Source organism: Plodia interpunctella, chromosome 10 (assembly GCF_027563975.2).
Source record: "Plodia interpunctella isolate USDA-ARS_2022_Savannah chromosome 10, ilPloInte3.2, whole genome shotgun sequence".
In the NCBI taxonomy this organism is placed as follows: Eukaryota; Metazoa; Arthropoda; class Insecta; order Lepidoptera; family Pyralidae; genus Plodia; species Plodia interpunctella.
In genome coordinates this window covers 6782400-6796695 of record NC_071303.1, presented here as the reverse complement: position 1 = coordinate 6796695, position 14296 = coordinate 6782400, and the positions used below count along the sequence as shown (strand labels likewise).

The 14296-nt window shown below is 35.1% G+C and overlaps 3 protein-coding genes across 5 annotated transcripts in view; 1 reads left to right on the top strand and 2 right to left on the bottom strand.

Moving 5' to 3' along the window:
• Window positions 1-6652, bottom strand: part of LOC128672771 (dual specificity protein phosphatase 22-like) — a 28104-nt gene extending 21452 nt beyond the window's left edge. The window contains exons 1-2 of one of the 3 annotated variants that reach the window (XR_008405002.1): window positions 6629-6652; window positions 1558-1674 (exon numbers count right to left, since the gene is read on the bottom strand). Coding sequence is in view for 1 of the 3 variants with exons in the window: in XM_053750154.2 (XP_053606129.1) it covers window positions 1558-1674; window positions 5911-5931 (138 nt within the window). In the remaining 2 variants the exon portion in view is untranslated. Of the gene's footprint in view, window positions 1-1557; window positions 1675-5910; window positions 6395-6628 lie in introns of those variants that run through there. The other 2 variants (XR_008405001.2, XM_053750154.2) reach the window with 2 other exon arrangements.
• A 583-nt stretch (window positions 6653-7235) lies between these two features.
• On the bottom strand, window positions 7236-9420 carry LOC128672772 (uncharacterized). Its single transcript, XM_053750155.1, has 3 exons — window positions 9237-9420; window positions 8506-8655; window positions 7236-7897 (listed from the first exon to the last, which is right to left on the bottom strand). The coding sequence occupies exons 1-3, from the start codon at window positions 9318-9320 to the stop codon at window positions 7775-7777; spliced, it is 357 nt and encodes a 118-aa protein (XP_053606130.1). The 5' UTR covers window positions 9321-9420; the 3' UTR covers window positions 7236-7774.
• A 558-nt stretch (window positions 9421-9978) lies between these two features.
• On the top strand, window positions 9979-13625 carry CIAPIN1 (Cytokine induced apoptosis inhibitor 1). The gene is made up of 5 exons (XM_053750239.2): window positions 9979-10360; window positions 10698-10924; window positions 11158-11323; window positions 12189-12295; window positions 13430-13625. The coding sequence occupies exons 1-5, from the start codon at window positions 10216-10218 to the stop codon at window positions 13532-13534; spliced, it is 750 nt and encodes a 249-aa protein (XP_053606214.1). The 5' UTR covers window positions 9979-10215; the 3' UTR covers window positions 13535-13625.
• The last annotated feature ends 671 nt before the right edge of the window (window positions 13626-14296 follow it).

The window sequence follows — 14296 nt, the reverse complement described above, 5'->3', positions numbered from 1 at the left end:
AACTAATAACGTTCATCACGTTCTATACAATTCCGGATAGGGTTGTCAAGCGGTTACAGAACATGCCATTACAAATTACCGTCATAGCGCCAGTTAACATGAATATAACAAGATTTCAACCCTGAACTAATAACTAGTCGAGATTGCTCATTCTAGGGTTTCGTGACGTGGGTAGCCATGTTTATTGTATGTTCATTAGCGTCATACAAATCCCAACTCTTTAATGTTAATATGCAACCGTAAGAGGGTTTTGTGACACTTCTATCATCTTCGCCATTCTCACGCAATCAAAATTCTTCTCATCAATTTTCTATATTATTTTTCAAAGGCGTTATGCAAATTCGCAATCGAAATATATTTACCAAACTTTATCAATTGATGGTAATTGTGTAAAAATTTCAAAAACCGGGCCTCAATTTATAAAGTTGAGGGTGGATGAGTTGAAATTAACGAAAAATAAGCGATTTGCCTAAATTATAACGAGTGTCTCCATCTATCATGTTTAAACCTTCAACAGAAAATTAAATTATTGTCTTTAAAGTGAGTCTTTGTTAGATCGTTAGTTAGAATTAAGATTTCTAAATAGTTAGGAATTGATTGGAATAAAAAATTCCAACTGTTACCTGTTTCAATGAGTAACTAAATGTTACAGACGAGATAATTTTAGTGATGCTGGCTTATGTCGTCAAGGATGATATGCGTGCCAATCTGCCAAATAGGGTTATCGACGACCGTTCGTAGTGGAGAAAAGTAGAAAAGCGGTGCCTGGCCTCGGATACTCAAAGACTGAGGAATGAGCCGGGAAAGTGCTCAGATGAGAGAGAGAGTAGATAGAGTTCATGCTCTATTGACTTGTTTCAGCTCGATAAATTTGGCAAGTTCATTTATTCCAATGCGTAACAAACATCCAACTATCCGAGCGAAAAACACGGAGTTTTTGTTGCGGCAAACATCGGCAGATAACGGTATTTACAATACAACAGAGCTAAAAATAAAACGTATTTCATTGATGGATCTCGGTGGAATTTAATATAGATTAGAGGGTTGTGTACTCAACGGATTACAATCTTACAGAGGAATATCCCTACTCCAGGAACAATACTAGAAAGGAAAGGAACAATAGGCGACACATTACGCAGCATAAATTAGGTTTGGGCGACAGATTTATGACAGGCGCCCTGTCGTTCGGCGCGTAATTAGCGAGAAAAGACATTGATGCAATTTACTGTGTTCAAAATGTTTATTTCTTTTCATTATCAAATTGTTTTAAACAAAGTAATTTCATGAATATCCTTTCTATAGCAAATAATTACTGATACAGGGCAAGAAACAAATTGTATAAAGTTGAGGCCTAGTATTATTACCACTGCATAACCTTGCCAGCTGATAAATAACAACACCCAAAGAGGGTTGAAACCAGAGGCGGCCGGTAATAAAATCAGAGCCAAACTTTTTCGCGTACGGGCTTTGTGTGTCACAAACACAAATACAATCGGGAAAACGATATGAGAAAGTGAAATTTCTAAAACAAATACCTTAGAATTCAAGAAAACTTACGGAGTGTAACCGTCGGGCCGCGTCGTGTATGGACAGTATGTGCGTTATCTTGTACTTGTCGAGTTGGACCGGATCCTTAGAGTCTCTGTAGTTGCCCACATACAGCCCTTGCAGAACCTGCAACCAATAGACAGTGTAATTAACAGTGAAGGTGCCGCGCCGCGCGGTAAGCATGTGAACTCGGTGGCTCCTACATAGCATATTTTCGAATATGCGATGTAGACCATCGAATTAGAACTACAGAAAATACCATAAGAAACAGAATTTGAAAGCTGCTCAAAGGTAAACCTTAGTAAAAAACTTAAGATAAAGTATGTTTTGTCTCGTTCTGTCAATATCCAATATTCTAAACTGCGTTAGTGACAAAACATACTTTAGCTTATGAATAAGAAGGAAAATGAGCAGACGTTGAGTTAACCCAAAAGCAATTTAATCCAAACCCATGCGACCGAGTCACAGGTTGGGTTGAAATTCTTTGGCTAACCCTTTTCCACTTCAATCTACTTTGGTTTATTTGTGAAAAGGGATACGAACATGTTTTGTTGATTTTGGTATTATATCAGCTTACATCAGCAAAACTTCCTTCGTATATTACCAGCTTTAAGTAGTAAGAACAAAAGTTAAGTTTTTTTATATATTGGTTATATAAAAAAACTTAACTTTTGTTCTTACTACTTAAAGCAGGCACACAGGCATGCGGCCAACCTTATGGTAAGTGGTCACCAAACACCATAGCCCACCATAGCTTGCTACATTAGGGGTGTCACACGCGCGTTGCCTATTTTGTGGCCTAGGATCTTTTGCCACAGGGCCCGGTAATTACACTGCCTCTCTCACCCTTCAAACCGGAACACAACAATGCAATCACTGCTGTTTAACGGCAGAAATAGATGAGAGTACTATGCAGACGACCTTTGTACCAAGGCCTTCTACTGGTACCTAAAAGTTTAGTACCTAAGTTATTTACGACATATGAAAGGATAGTGGTTAAATGGTAATAAAAGACAGATTTATAATGCATATTATATTCAAATTCATATATAGGTATGTACACAGTAATAAACAGATTTGCACTTATAATAGTAGGGCAAATCGCTAGGACATTATTTTTTGGAGGCCTAGCAATATTTACGCGATATTTCAATAATAATCTCGAAACACCACCAAGAAAATTTCTGTGATACAAACTTTAACATGTGACGAAAAACATGTTTGGGTCGCAGGTCGCTCGGAAAAAGGTAATATCATAAGAACGTTTGCCAAGAACAGGTGTTTAATAAAGGCATATTATTAAAGCGCGGTCCGCGCTTTTGTTTTTGGGAAACGCTGCCTGCAAATGACCCGAGATTTTCTACTTTTTAGATAACTCCGTCGAAAGTGAGTCCAAATTATTTTTTGTTGTATTTATTTGTAAATATAACAATTTTGTCTTATCTTATCTCTTCATAGTTGAGGGTCGTGGTGAAACGTAGACAACGACTTTCTCAGATTGGTATACAAACTTATGTGGCACTGTGGCATCAGTAGATTTTTTAATTGTGAAAGTTAATCTTACATAGAGCGTCACAATCTATTCTAATGCAGTATACGAGTTTTAATAACCTCGAAAGTTTTCCATTAGAGGCAATCCGTGAAAAAAAGCATTAGCTTTTTTTCACGGATTGCCTCTAATCTAATAAACTTATTGAAAATTTTACTTACGAATCCTAACACTGGCTGAAATCGTGCCGATTGAGATATAAATTATATTTATATCTTAATTGGTTCTCACACGTAAGTAGTAAGTAGTCGAAAATCCTAAGCACCAGAGAAGGCGTATTTGTGTATTGTTTGGAGAGCTGAAAAACCAAATATGTAAAATTTAGAGCTTACTATCACTTGACGTTGGAAGTGCCTCGAGCTCAAAAAATAATCCTTTTCAACTTGTTTGTGATTATTCATGTACAAAAAATATATCTGGCACAGAAAGCAATAAACATACCCATTAATCAAACTGTTTGTTCGCGATATTTGTGCCATTATCAAGGCCACTTTTGGCGAAAACAGATAAATATGAACTTTTCGTATCTGTGACATAAATAGTTATTTGAAAACATTCGATGTAATTTACCTGGTGGAATACCTACATAAAGCATAGAAACATATTTACACAATTTTCAGAACTTAGCTATCCAAGCTCGGTTACTTCGAACGTTAAGCATTGAAGCTTCAGGGTACATAGCCTTACATTATGAAGCCTTTTCTTTTCCAGTAAAAATCCTTGAAGTTACTCTTTTATTATAATTTAATTTAGTACTTTAAGTGACTCAGCTTTTTTTAACATGCAAATGTATGCATCAAAGCAACCAGCAAATGTAACTATGCGGCATTTCGATCCGAATCGTTCTGATGAGGCGATGTAATGACATAATGGTGTCGAACAAGGGCTCGGGCCACCACAGTCACGCAACCAAATTCCTATGGACTCACCATCTACATGTTGCTATGGCATTTTCAAAATTGTAGCTTATTAAAGTTGTTGGTCTTTCGAATAAATAAAAAAGCATGTACTGTAATAAAAAAAGTATGTATAACTATATCACTGTTAAATGAGTTTCGCAACTTTTGCCGATTTTGATGAAATTTAGAATAGATATATCTAGACTCTAGGTCAAACGTAGACTATCGTTGGCGGGGCTGCGTGCAACAGCTAACAATTTTTTGCAAAAATACGCTTAAATATTCAATTACGCAATATCAAACATTAACATATTTATTGGTAGGCAATAAGCACATTTTAGTATAGGGTTTTAGTTTGGCTTTATGAGTTCTAAGGCAAGTTACGAGTTTTTTAGAAGTACATTCCCAAATTACGGCTGTATCGAATATGAAAACCGAACATTAACATTATGGGTGAAGTACATATTGATTATCTTTAGCATTATGTTGATAGATATTATCTTTATTATTTAGACGACCTCGGTGGCGCAGTGGTAAGGTTCATGGCAGTGAACCCAGAGGTCCCGGGTTCTCGATCCCCGGTCGGGTCATGATGGAGTCTTTTTTTGATTGGCCCGGGTCTTGAATGTTTATTTATATATGTATTTGTTATAAAATATAGTATCGTTGAATTAGTATCCCATAACACAAGTCTCGAAATTGCTTTGGGGCTAGCTCAATCTGTGTGATTTGTCTTTTATTTATTTATCTATAGGTAATAAATTGCGCAACTAGATTGTTCAATACAAGTAATTAACTTATTGAACAATATCAAAATATTTTCCGAGTACAGTATTACGTATATAATTACTATATATGATTAAGTAGGTATATATGATTACTAGCCGTTGTCCACGGCACTGCCCGCGGGCAGCTAAAAGTTCTTGAACTTTTAGCTCAAAGCTTCGAATTGATGATCTCTATAAATAATTATAGATAGATATCTAGGTGATATGGATGAATTATCAACAATTGGAAAGTATAAAGTCTGAAAGCTGTTACTATAACGTGAAACATACAACTCTAGTTACATCGCTTCACTTTATATAGTTCGAGGGCCTCTAGGGGCTAACAACTATTATCCGGGCTATCCGGTGTCCCCGGAACAGTGTCCAGGGGACACTTATCTCGAGTCGCGATCCGAAAGCGATATTAATTTTAGATACGCTCAACTCGTTTCATGGATTGGAGAACTATTTTGGAGTACAGTTTTTAGTTTCTTGCTATTTGAGACTTCTTTTTGGGGTCCCATACCTCGAAAAGGTTAACACTTAATTCTTTGTCTACACTGTAAATTATACAGAGACGAACAATAAATTAACGCGGTCAAAAACTTTAACTATATATTCATGTCGCATATTATGCGATTGCAGCCTTATGTATAGAATTATTTTATTTTATATTATATGGTTGGTATCTTACTATCCCTAATATTACCCGCAGAGCAGTGTAAATCATAACTATATTAAGTAGGTACTTTTCATTTTTATATTACGGAAAATACTAAACCATTACATATATTTACTGATACAACTACGTGTAAATTCCTAAAATAAAAGATGATTCTATTCTAAAATTTTTAGTTACTCTTAAAATTATTTTTTTAAAGAAAAAAATAAATAAATAGATACCTATTTATGAATTAAACATTAGTATCTAAAAACTTAATTTTTAAAATTCAAAAGTAATGTAAAGATTATTTTAGTAGTTTCCTAACAATATAACGTGTGTGACACAAAATTCAAATCCTCTACGAGCGCGCTACGAGCGAGCTACGGAGCTACGAGCCATTACGTAATATTGCTGTAGCGTGGCCTGTACTTCCACAACTGTGTTCAACAAAACTTTTCCATTAATTTTTAATGCATACGTTACCTTATTCATTCCATTCCCCATAATGACAGCTTACTTATACAAAACTTTAACGAAACGAATTATTGTCGACAAAAACAATTTTTAACAACAACAACACTTTTTATCATACATCTTTAGTAAAAACAGCATTTTTGACCACAATAACTGTCAGACTGTCAACACGATCATGTCACTATGGCTACATTGTTGACACGGCTATGCCACGCGATTTTATCGATGTCGATTTGTAACACTTGGCTGTTATTTATCATTAGCAAGTCGGCAAGTGTAGTTATGGGGCAGAGGTTGTGTGGATTGGACGTGTTATCTGTTTATCGATCGAATTTCTTTCAAGAGATGTGTGGTCTGTATTGCGGTCGCCAGCAGACTGACAAGCGTGGAGCGAGCTCGGCCCGCGGCGCGCCACTGCCGGCGTCATTGCGTCTATAAAACCAACTAGTGATGTCGTCATATCGATTTGTCGATAATTGTTTTGAATTTTACCTTATGAATAACTACAGTATTCAAACTTACAGGTCAAGCTAATTTGTGATAAATGTATGGAGTGTATTATAAAAACTAGTTGGGACAAATTTTTGTTACTAACTTACCACAGTACCTAACTAATATTATGAAGCAAATGGACCAAAGAAATGTGAAAGTGTGTTTGTTTGTTGACGTTAAAACGAAGTATTGGTGGTCTGGCCCCTTTATATATGTACCTGAAATACATACTTACCTTGCTCATTGTCAAGCCTGAAAATTAAATCAATCATTGGAAAGGAATGATATTGTATAGTAGATTATAAACTTATTTAAAAAATTGAAATATAATATGTCTATGGCATATTATTGCTATGGCTACGACATATACTTCATTTATTTTCTAGCAAATTAATGTTATACCCTTATCGATATCGATAAAATCAGTTGCAGAGGAGGATATTCTTGCGTTTCGACGGTTCGCAGTTGTGACCTAAGTAACATTAATGGCCGCAAATGGAGGGACCTAAGTAAAATTTTATGACTCTGCCAATTTAGAAAAGCGACTTTTATTATTAAATTAGACCAGTTTCAAACACTCCTGAAGCGACAAGACTATAATACTAAAATAACTATTTAATTTTACACAAGCTACTAGTGTTGCAGAAAGAGAACTTATTAGAATGTGAAGGAAATCAATCAGTATAGTATTGTTAGCTGAATTTTTTAATGTATGTATAAGTGTGATTGACGATAGCTATCACGGGTAGGTATACATAATATATATGTATATATGTACATAATTATAATATTTAGCAAAAGATAAGGGTGGGGAAAAAATAGGAAATAAAAACGAAATTAACTACTTTCTAAGTACTTTACTTCTTATAAGAATAAAAAACGTGGTAATACATTAAAAATGAAGTAACAAAATAATATTAAGTTCAGTGGTAAATAAATTAACATAATACTTACTGATACATGAACATACAGAATCTGTGCAGATAATAAAAGTAGATACCTAAGTATTTAAATCTAATAAAGTACCTATTAATATAGCTACATAAACTTCAGGATACAGTAGTATTATTTATGAATTTAAATTACAAGTAACAATCAACAGAAATCACAGCTGGACATACTGAGCTCGTCATTCAAGAAACTTCCTTCAATATTGCAAATGGTGCAAGCTTAATGCTTAGTGTGGGCCGTTGAGTGTTGTCCAAAATAGGTACTATGTAATGTGTAATCTTATTAAATACAACAGCAGTTTTATGGCAATAGGATTCCATATTGTTATCGATTTTGCAATTCACAACTACGCTTACATAGGTACGCGAAACGTGCTATTTTTGCTAACTACATACTTGCATGTGACTTTATAGCGACATAGCTATGTGTGTCAATGACTCTTTTGCTTACTTCTCGGCCGGGCCACTAGACCTAATCCCAAAAGTATCAGCACGGCACCCATCCACCATCGCACTGAGGCTTCTTCTTCGAATATGGTAATTCCGACCACCCCCTGCGAGTTGAATTTAAAAATGGTTTAAAAAAGGTTGTCGATGTCAAAGGCCAAGCATTTATTTTTTTTTTTTTCAATACCTATAGTATTAGATTACCGCTATTTACGTACAAGAGCATATTTTTGAGTTTACCCTTCGTGCGCACGGCCGCTTTTTCAACGTTGATGAATGGTCAAATGACTGAGAAAATTAAAACGTCTGAGGTAAGTCTGTTATAAAAAAAATACTAGAAAGTAAATGCATAGAATTAGTAGGTTATAGTACGTACTAATTCCATGAGTAAATGTAACAAAAAAACTTTGTAATACCTATGTTCCACTACCTCCCACTGCCACTTGTGAGCCGAATGGCAAGTGGTTTAAATATGGATTAGAGCGCTGACATAACAATGATATGACGCGTTCAGTACCTAGATAACTAAGTATTTTAAATAAGTATTAGTCACGGCACCACGTTTGTAAATCAAAAAAGATGGTTGTCCTTTTTGCATTTGCAATTGATATACAACAATAGCATTCTTGAAGAGGGTTGACGTCAGGTAAGTTTGTTAAGGCCGAACCTTCAAAATTGTTAGGTTATCTTAGGGTTGTAATCCGATCCAGCTTACCGACAGCACGTAGCTGGAGGCAGCTGATATGACAGTGGGGGCGACGGAGTTGGTGGCAGCATCCAGAGAGCGCAGGTAGTGTCTGCAACCCCACGTGTTCACCACCACCATTAGCACCAGCAGAGCACCCCAGATCAGATAACTGTCGCCCTTAAACAAATATGCGAGTACTGGAGACAAATCAACGAACTAGTAGGTATATTGGTTGGGTTAAAGTTTATGTTTGGAGTTTTTTACATAGGTACTCATACTACTTTTAGTGACTTGGTCTTCTAGTCGTACAAGGTAGCACGCAAAAATTTTCAAGCATCTCTAATGTTTGATGGTCAAACCGTGAATGAATTCAGAAATTGGTGATGTCCCTATGCCCGAAAATTTTAATTAAAATCAAAGATTTTAATTAAATATCAAAGATTTTAATTAAATACTCAATGCCAATAAACATTTATTTCTACTCAAATCCGGTTATTCATTTAATAATGGCTGAAATAACATAAGGACTGTCCATAAGGATAATATTACAAATAAAATATTTACATAGAAGCATAAAAAATGCCTTATAGCATAGGAAACTAGGTAGTTTCCAAACGCCGGTTTCCTAACGAACTTGTACTTGTTTTGAAGATCGCGCCACAAACCCACCACCTATCGTTTCAATCGATGATACATGTAGGTACAATTAGTTTTTTTTACAATCTATACACATAAAATGTATGTATGTAGGTACTTACAACTATTATTTCGTTCCCTGATAATTTTCCTAACGCACTTCCAACCGAAGCCCAAATACCAGCCTGAAAGGCTTCATAAAACATTTTTAGATTGTTTTTATTATCAACTAATATGAATGCGATGCGATGCAAATGACGTGAACCGATGACAAAACTTACTTGACAAAAGTCAAAACTGAATGACACTGGCTGGCTCGACACTGACAAAAATGAAGAAGAACCGGTGAAATGAATGAAATGAACAACTCAAAAAAATCCAAGATATTATGTGTCACTGTCACTGGCATTGGCAAAGCCGTCGTAGTTTTTGGGTTTCCATCTCTTGTATCAAACCACGGAATAATAAACTACAGTGAAACCCTAAAAATCGAAAGCCAATTGCATGCATTAAAGGATGAAATTATTATTACTTACATACTTTCTTAGTATTTGTAAAGGTGTGTACTTAGATACATACAGACAGATATACATACAACTACGCATTGAATTTGTTTGAGTAAATTTTTGACGTCAATCAATGGTTAAATCTAACACTCTAAGTTTAGTAAAGAATTCTGATTAAACTATTTGGCTGATGTGTGTGCCCAAATGTGTGAAGCACGCATTTTCGACAGTAAATTAAATGTACATGAATTTAGTGCAAATAGATAATATTTTAAATAGTTGGCAACAATAAAGTGACGTAACAATAAATTGCACCATTCATTCATATATTCACTCAGCTAAAGTAATATAAAGAGGTTTCACTCACTTCATTCCATCAATTACCTACTTGAAATTTCAATTTGGTGTTTTGGAATTTTGTGTTTTTTTTTGTTATCTAGAAAGTGCACGCACTTACATATTTTTCTGAGTGAACAAAATATTCTATTTACCTACAAAAAGGTTAGGTGCCGCGGATTATTTCTTTGGTTTCTCCTGCTTTGCAAGCCTAAACGCACGCAAAGTTTTGTGTATTCGTCATTCTAACAATTACAAAATGAATAATATCAAAGCAAAGGATAGTGTTCTAATAATTTGGAAAGGCAATGAACAGAATGACCTTATTAATTTGTCCAATGAAATAAAAACTGCTTCAAATAATGGATCTGTATTCTTGGAAAACGCCGATGTCCTCACAGAAAGTAAGTATAAAAATCCTTGATTTTTGGATATAGTATGAAAATGTCATTGTGAAATTATTAATATGGTATGTAATAGTAATAAAGTAAATTAAAATCATAGAATGGTGACAGTTACACATTAGGGCCTAGTGTATAGCTACTATTACTTGGTCTAATCATCTCTGGACCTGGTGTCAATGTAGTTGCAGCTACTTTGGTATGGCATGCAAAACAAGCAACAAAAATATCTCAACTTACATGTATTAACAATGAATCTGCTAACATGCTATAGAACTGAAACGGGTCCAGAGTGAAATTGGACATTATAGAGGTAATAACATTAATAATATTCTTTTAGCATCCCGGCCATCATCATCTATCAATGTAGTTATTTCAAATTGGTTGACACCACACAGTATTGTCCACACTGATTCCCTACTTGGAATAATAGTTAAATATCTGAAGCCCAGTGGTAAATTTATTGTTAAATCTTCGTCTGATATCAGCAGTAGTCTCAAATTGAATGGCTTCATAAATGTCATACAGGATGGTGATGTTTTTGTCGCAGAAAAACCTAAGTTTGAGGTGAGTACTAGATGGATCAAATTGTTTCTAATATTCTTGACAGTTTATTAAATTTATATGAACCTTAGACTGGGACAGTAGCTATTTTAAGTTATTTTGCCAGTTAATAATGAACATTGTATTTATTTACTGCCTGACTATCAAAGTTTACAAAATAAAGTGTAACCAAAACTTTATACTAATAATACTTTAACAGCAACATTAAAACTAATTCATAACTTTAATAATTTCAGGTTGGCTCCAAAGCACCTCTAAAGCTGGGTATCAAGCCTGCTGTGTGGAAACTGGATGACACTGTGGAATCTGCTTGGACTGCAGGCAATGATGATGACACCATTGATGACAACCTGTTGCTGGATGATGATGATCTGAAGAAACCTGACCAAGCTTCTCTCAGAGGTAAAAGCATGGCCATTTGAGGCTAATTACAGCATGCATATTAGTTTGCAATATGTGTAGGACCAACCACCAAACTTAAACAACTTAATATATTAAAATTAAATTAGTCTACTTTGATTACAAAAAAATCACCTTTATCAGCTGATAACACAATTCGCTTTGTCATCTTGATAAAAAAAAAATGAGGTTTTGTGTTCCAAGTTGGCTTTGGATCAATGTGTTGTGGTTTTGTGTTCCAACAAGGTTAAGTTAATTTTAACAAGTTCAAGTTGAACTTGTCTTTTTAGTTAGCAGCTGTTTACTAAATAAATAGGTTTTTTTGTCATATTTTGATTTGTTATTTATTATGTTAAACAGAAATAGAGAATATTTTCACTGCTTTTGTTGCATCTTTTATATATTGATATAGGAATGTTGTGTCGAACTTTTCGAATGTTTCTTTGGAACTTTCATTATCTTACTGATTTACAGTGTTTCATCTTCATTCCTCATGGAGTACACAAAACTGAGCTTGAAGGTCTTTTTCAGTTCCATAGTGTAATGTCTCTCGCATCACTACAGTTTAATAAGTGATACTATTATCAAACTCTTGATATAGGCTGGCACTGAAAGGTTGGGAGCAACCACCCGCACCACACATGTAGGATGTAGATAGGTATATCATATAAAGTTATGTAGTGTTCGATATATGACTGTATGATCTTAGTCTTTTCTAAGCATACATAGGGTAGGGACAGACAGACAGCGGGAAATGACGACGAACAACGACGAAAGAATCACCTGCATTTTAATTAAATTTTTGACGTCATTAAATTAAAGAAATTTGAATTTGGCTGTGCTAATCGCGTGAACACATATTTTCCAGTGTGCGCCACGACGGGCAAAAGAAAGGCGTGCGCTGATTGTTCGTGTGGCCTCGCCGAGGAACTCCGAGGGGAAACCAAGGACACACCGAAGTCCTCCTGTGGCAGTGTAAGCATTGCTGTCATTACCATTCGGCTGTGATGCCACTATGCCCAGAGTCCGCTTGAAAAATAAACCTTAACTTTGAAGATTCAGCTGTGAATTAACTACCAACTGCCTGCCCAACGTAAACTCTAGGCTTTTTATGCTTTAGTGTTCTCGTAATATGGGTTGGCCGTATTCTAGTGCGGGAACCTTTCGCCGAATAATAAGTTTGCTGGTACTATGCTTGGCCGGCTGTTTAGTTCATAATACTGCCACTAGATTGTTGTATTAATAGAAGCCTTTAGGCAACTGAATGAAATTATACAGTCCCAGTAACAATAAGCTCGAGGACGACTGCACATCCTGAAAACGCGCACGCAACGCAATGTGTTGTAAAAACTAAGACTAAATTGGGACGTAGCATGCGCGGTGTATTTCTGTGAACAAACAAAATTAATATTCTTAACTAATATTAGTAGTTTTCGCCATACGTATATACGATGGAAAGTGTAGATATTTACTAACTGATGTCGCAATTAACTATTGCCATTAACTTAGGACCGATTTTCACTCAAGCAGTTGGTACTATCCCTTACTTTATTACTTATATTTTATACTTACTTTATTATTTCACGATTTTGTGTGTTAAAATATGGATTTTTTTTTTTAAATTCTTATTTATCAAATAACTTTTTGAAAACTGGCGGCTGATGATTGGCTTCGTGTTATAGTCGTTTTCACGTATATGAAGTGGAATGTATCACATAACGACATCCTGGGCAATATAATAATGTTTCATACACTAGCTACTACAGTTTTGTTTTTTACCAGAAATCAATGTGGTCTATTAAAACTACACGTATTTGTATACCAATCTAACTCAATTGGTGTTTAAACTCAATTGGTGTGGCACATGAGTTTGAATTGGAATTCATGAGAGTAGCTGTCGAACCTGGGACCTTACTTTTCACAGTCGAGCCTGTCCCGCTGCAATGGCAAATCGACCGACGATAAATCTAATTTAAGATACTAACATAGGTACATATAAAATGGATTACAGTTATCTAATATCTAAATGAAATAGCGATCTCAACTTGGGCAGACATTATAGATTAGATTCCCAATCTTCAAAGAATATAACATGATTATATTTTCCAGTGTTATTTGGGTGACGCGTTCCGGTGTGCGACGTGCCCGTACCTCGGGATGCCGGCCTTCAAACCCGGGGAGAAAGTGATGCTGGACCTCAAATCGGACATATAGATGTTAGTAAATAGCTTTATTTTATTACTTTTGTAATGGTATTCCGCCATGTGATTGCTTTTGCAAATAAATGGTTGTAATTTTCTTTTTAGTATCTGTTTTAATATTCCATCATGGCAAAATATTCCCTGCAGTAATAACGGGGGTTAGCACGGGTTTTTGCGAAAACGAGAACGTATCGGCAAAGTAAAAATCTGTGTGGAAAATTAATAGTTCCTTTTACGTAAGATAGATGCGCTATTTATTTTCCCAATTTTGTTGCGATTACGTACTCGCGCAAAAACTCGAGTGCTAAACTATCACTGAAATACTTTCGTAGCCAATGAAATAGTAACTTCGATTCGACTTCGATCAGCTCAATAAACTGGTAAACAAATAAGTACTCAGTCATATAGAAAATAAAATTTATCTTTCGATATTTTGAAATTAAGACTTTAATATTCGAATTTATGACCACGTATAATAAAATTGTATTTGAGCTATGTCTGTGTACATAGGAGATATTACAGAAAAAATATGGGAGTAATAGAAGCCAAAACAATTTTTTTAGATTTTTTTTTGTATGTGCATAAGCACAACACGCAAATCTGGATGGATTTTATGTGGTTTTTATCATTGTATAGGAGATGGTCTAATTTAAAATCTGGTAGTCTTCTCGATACATTGCTTGGAACCAGAGATATTGACAAAAATAATTTAAAAGCGACGCACATAATAAATGCGGGCGAAAACTAGTATTGATAATGGTAAAGAATGGGTCGT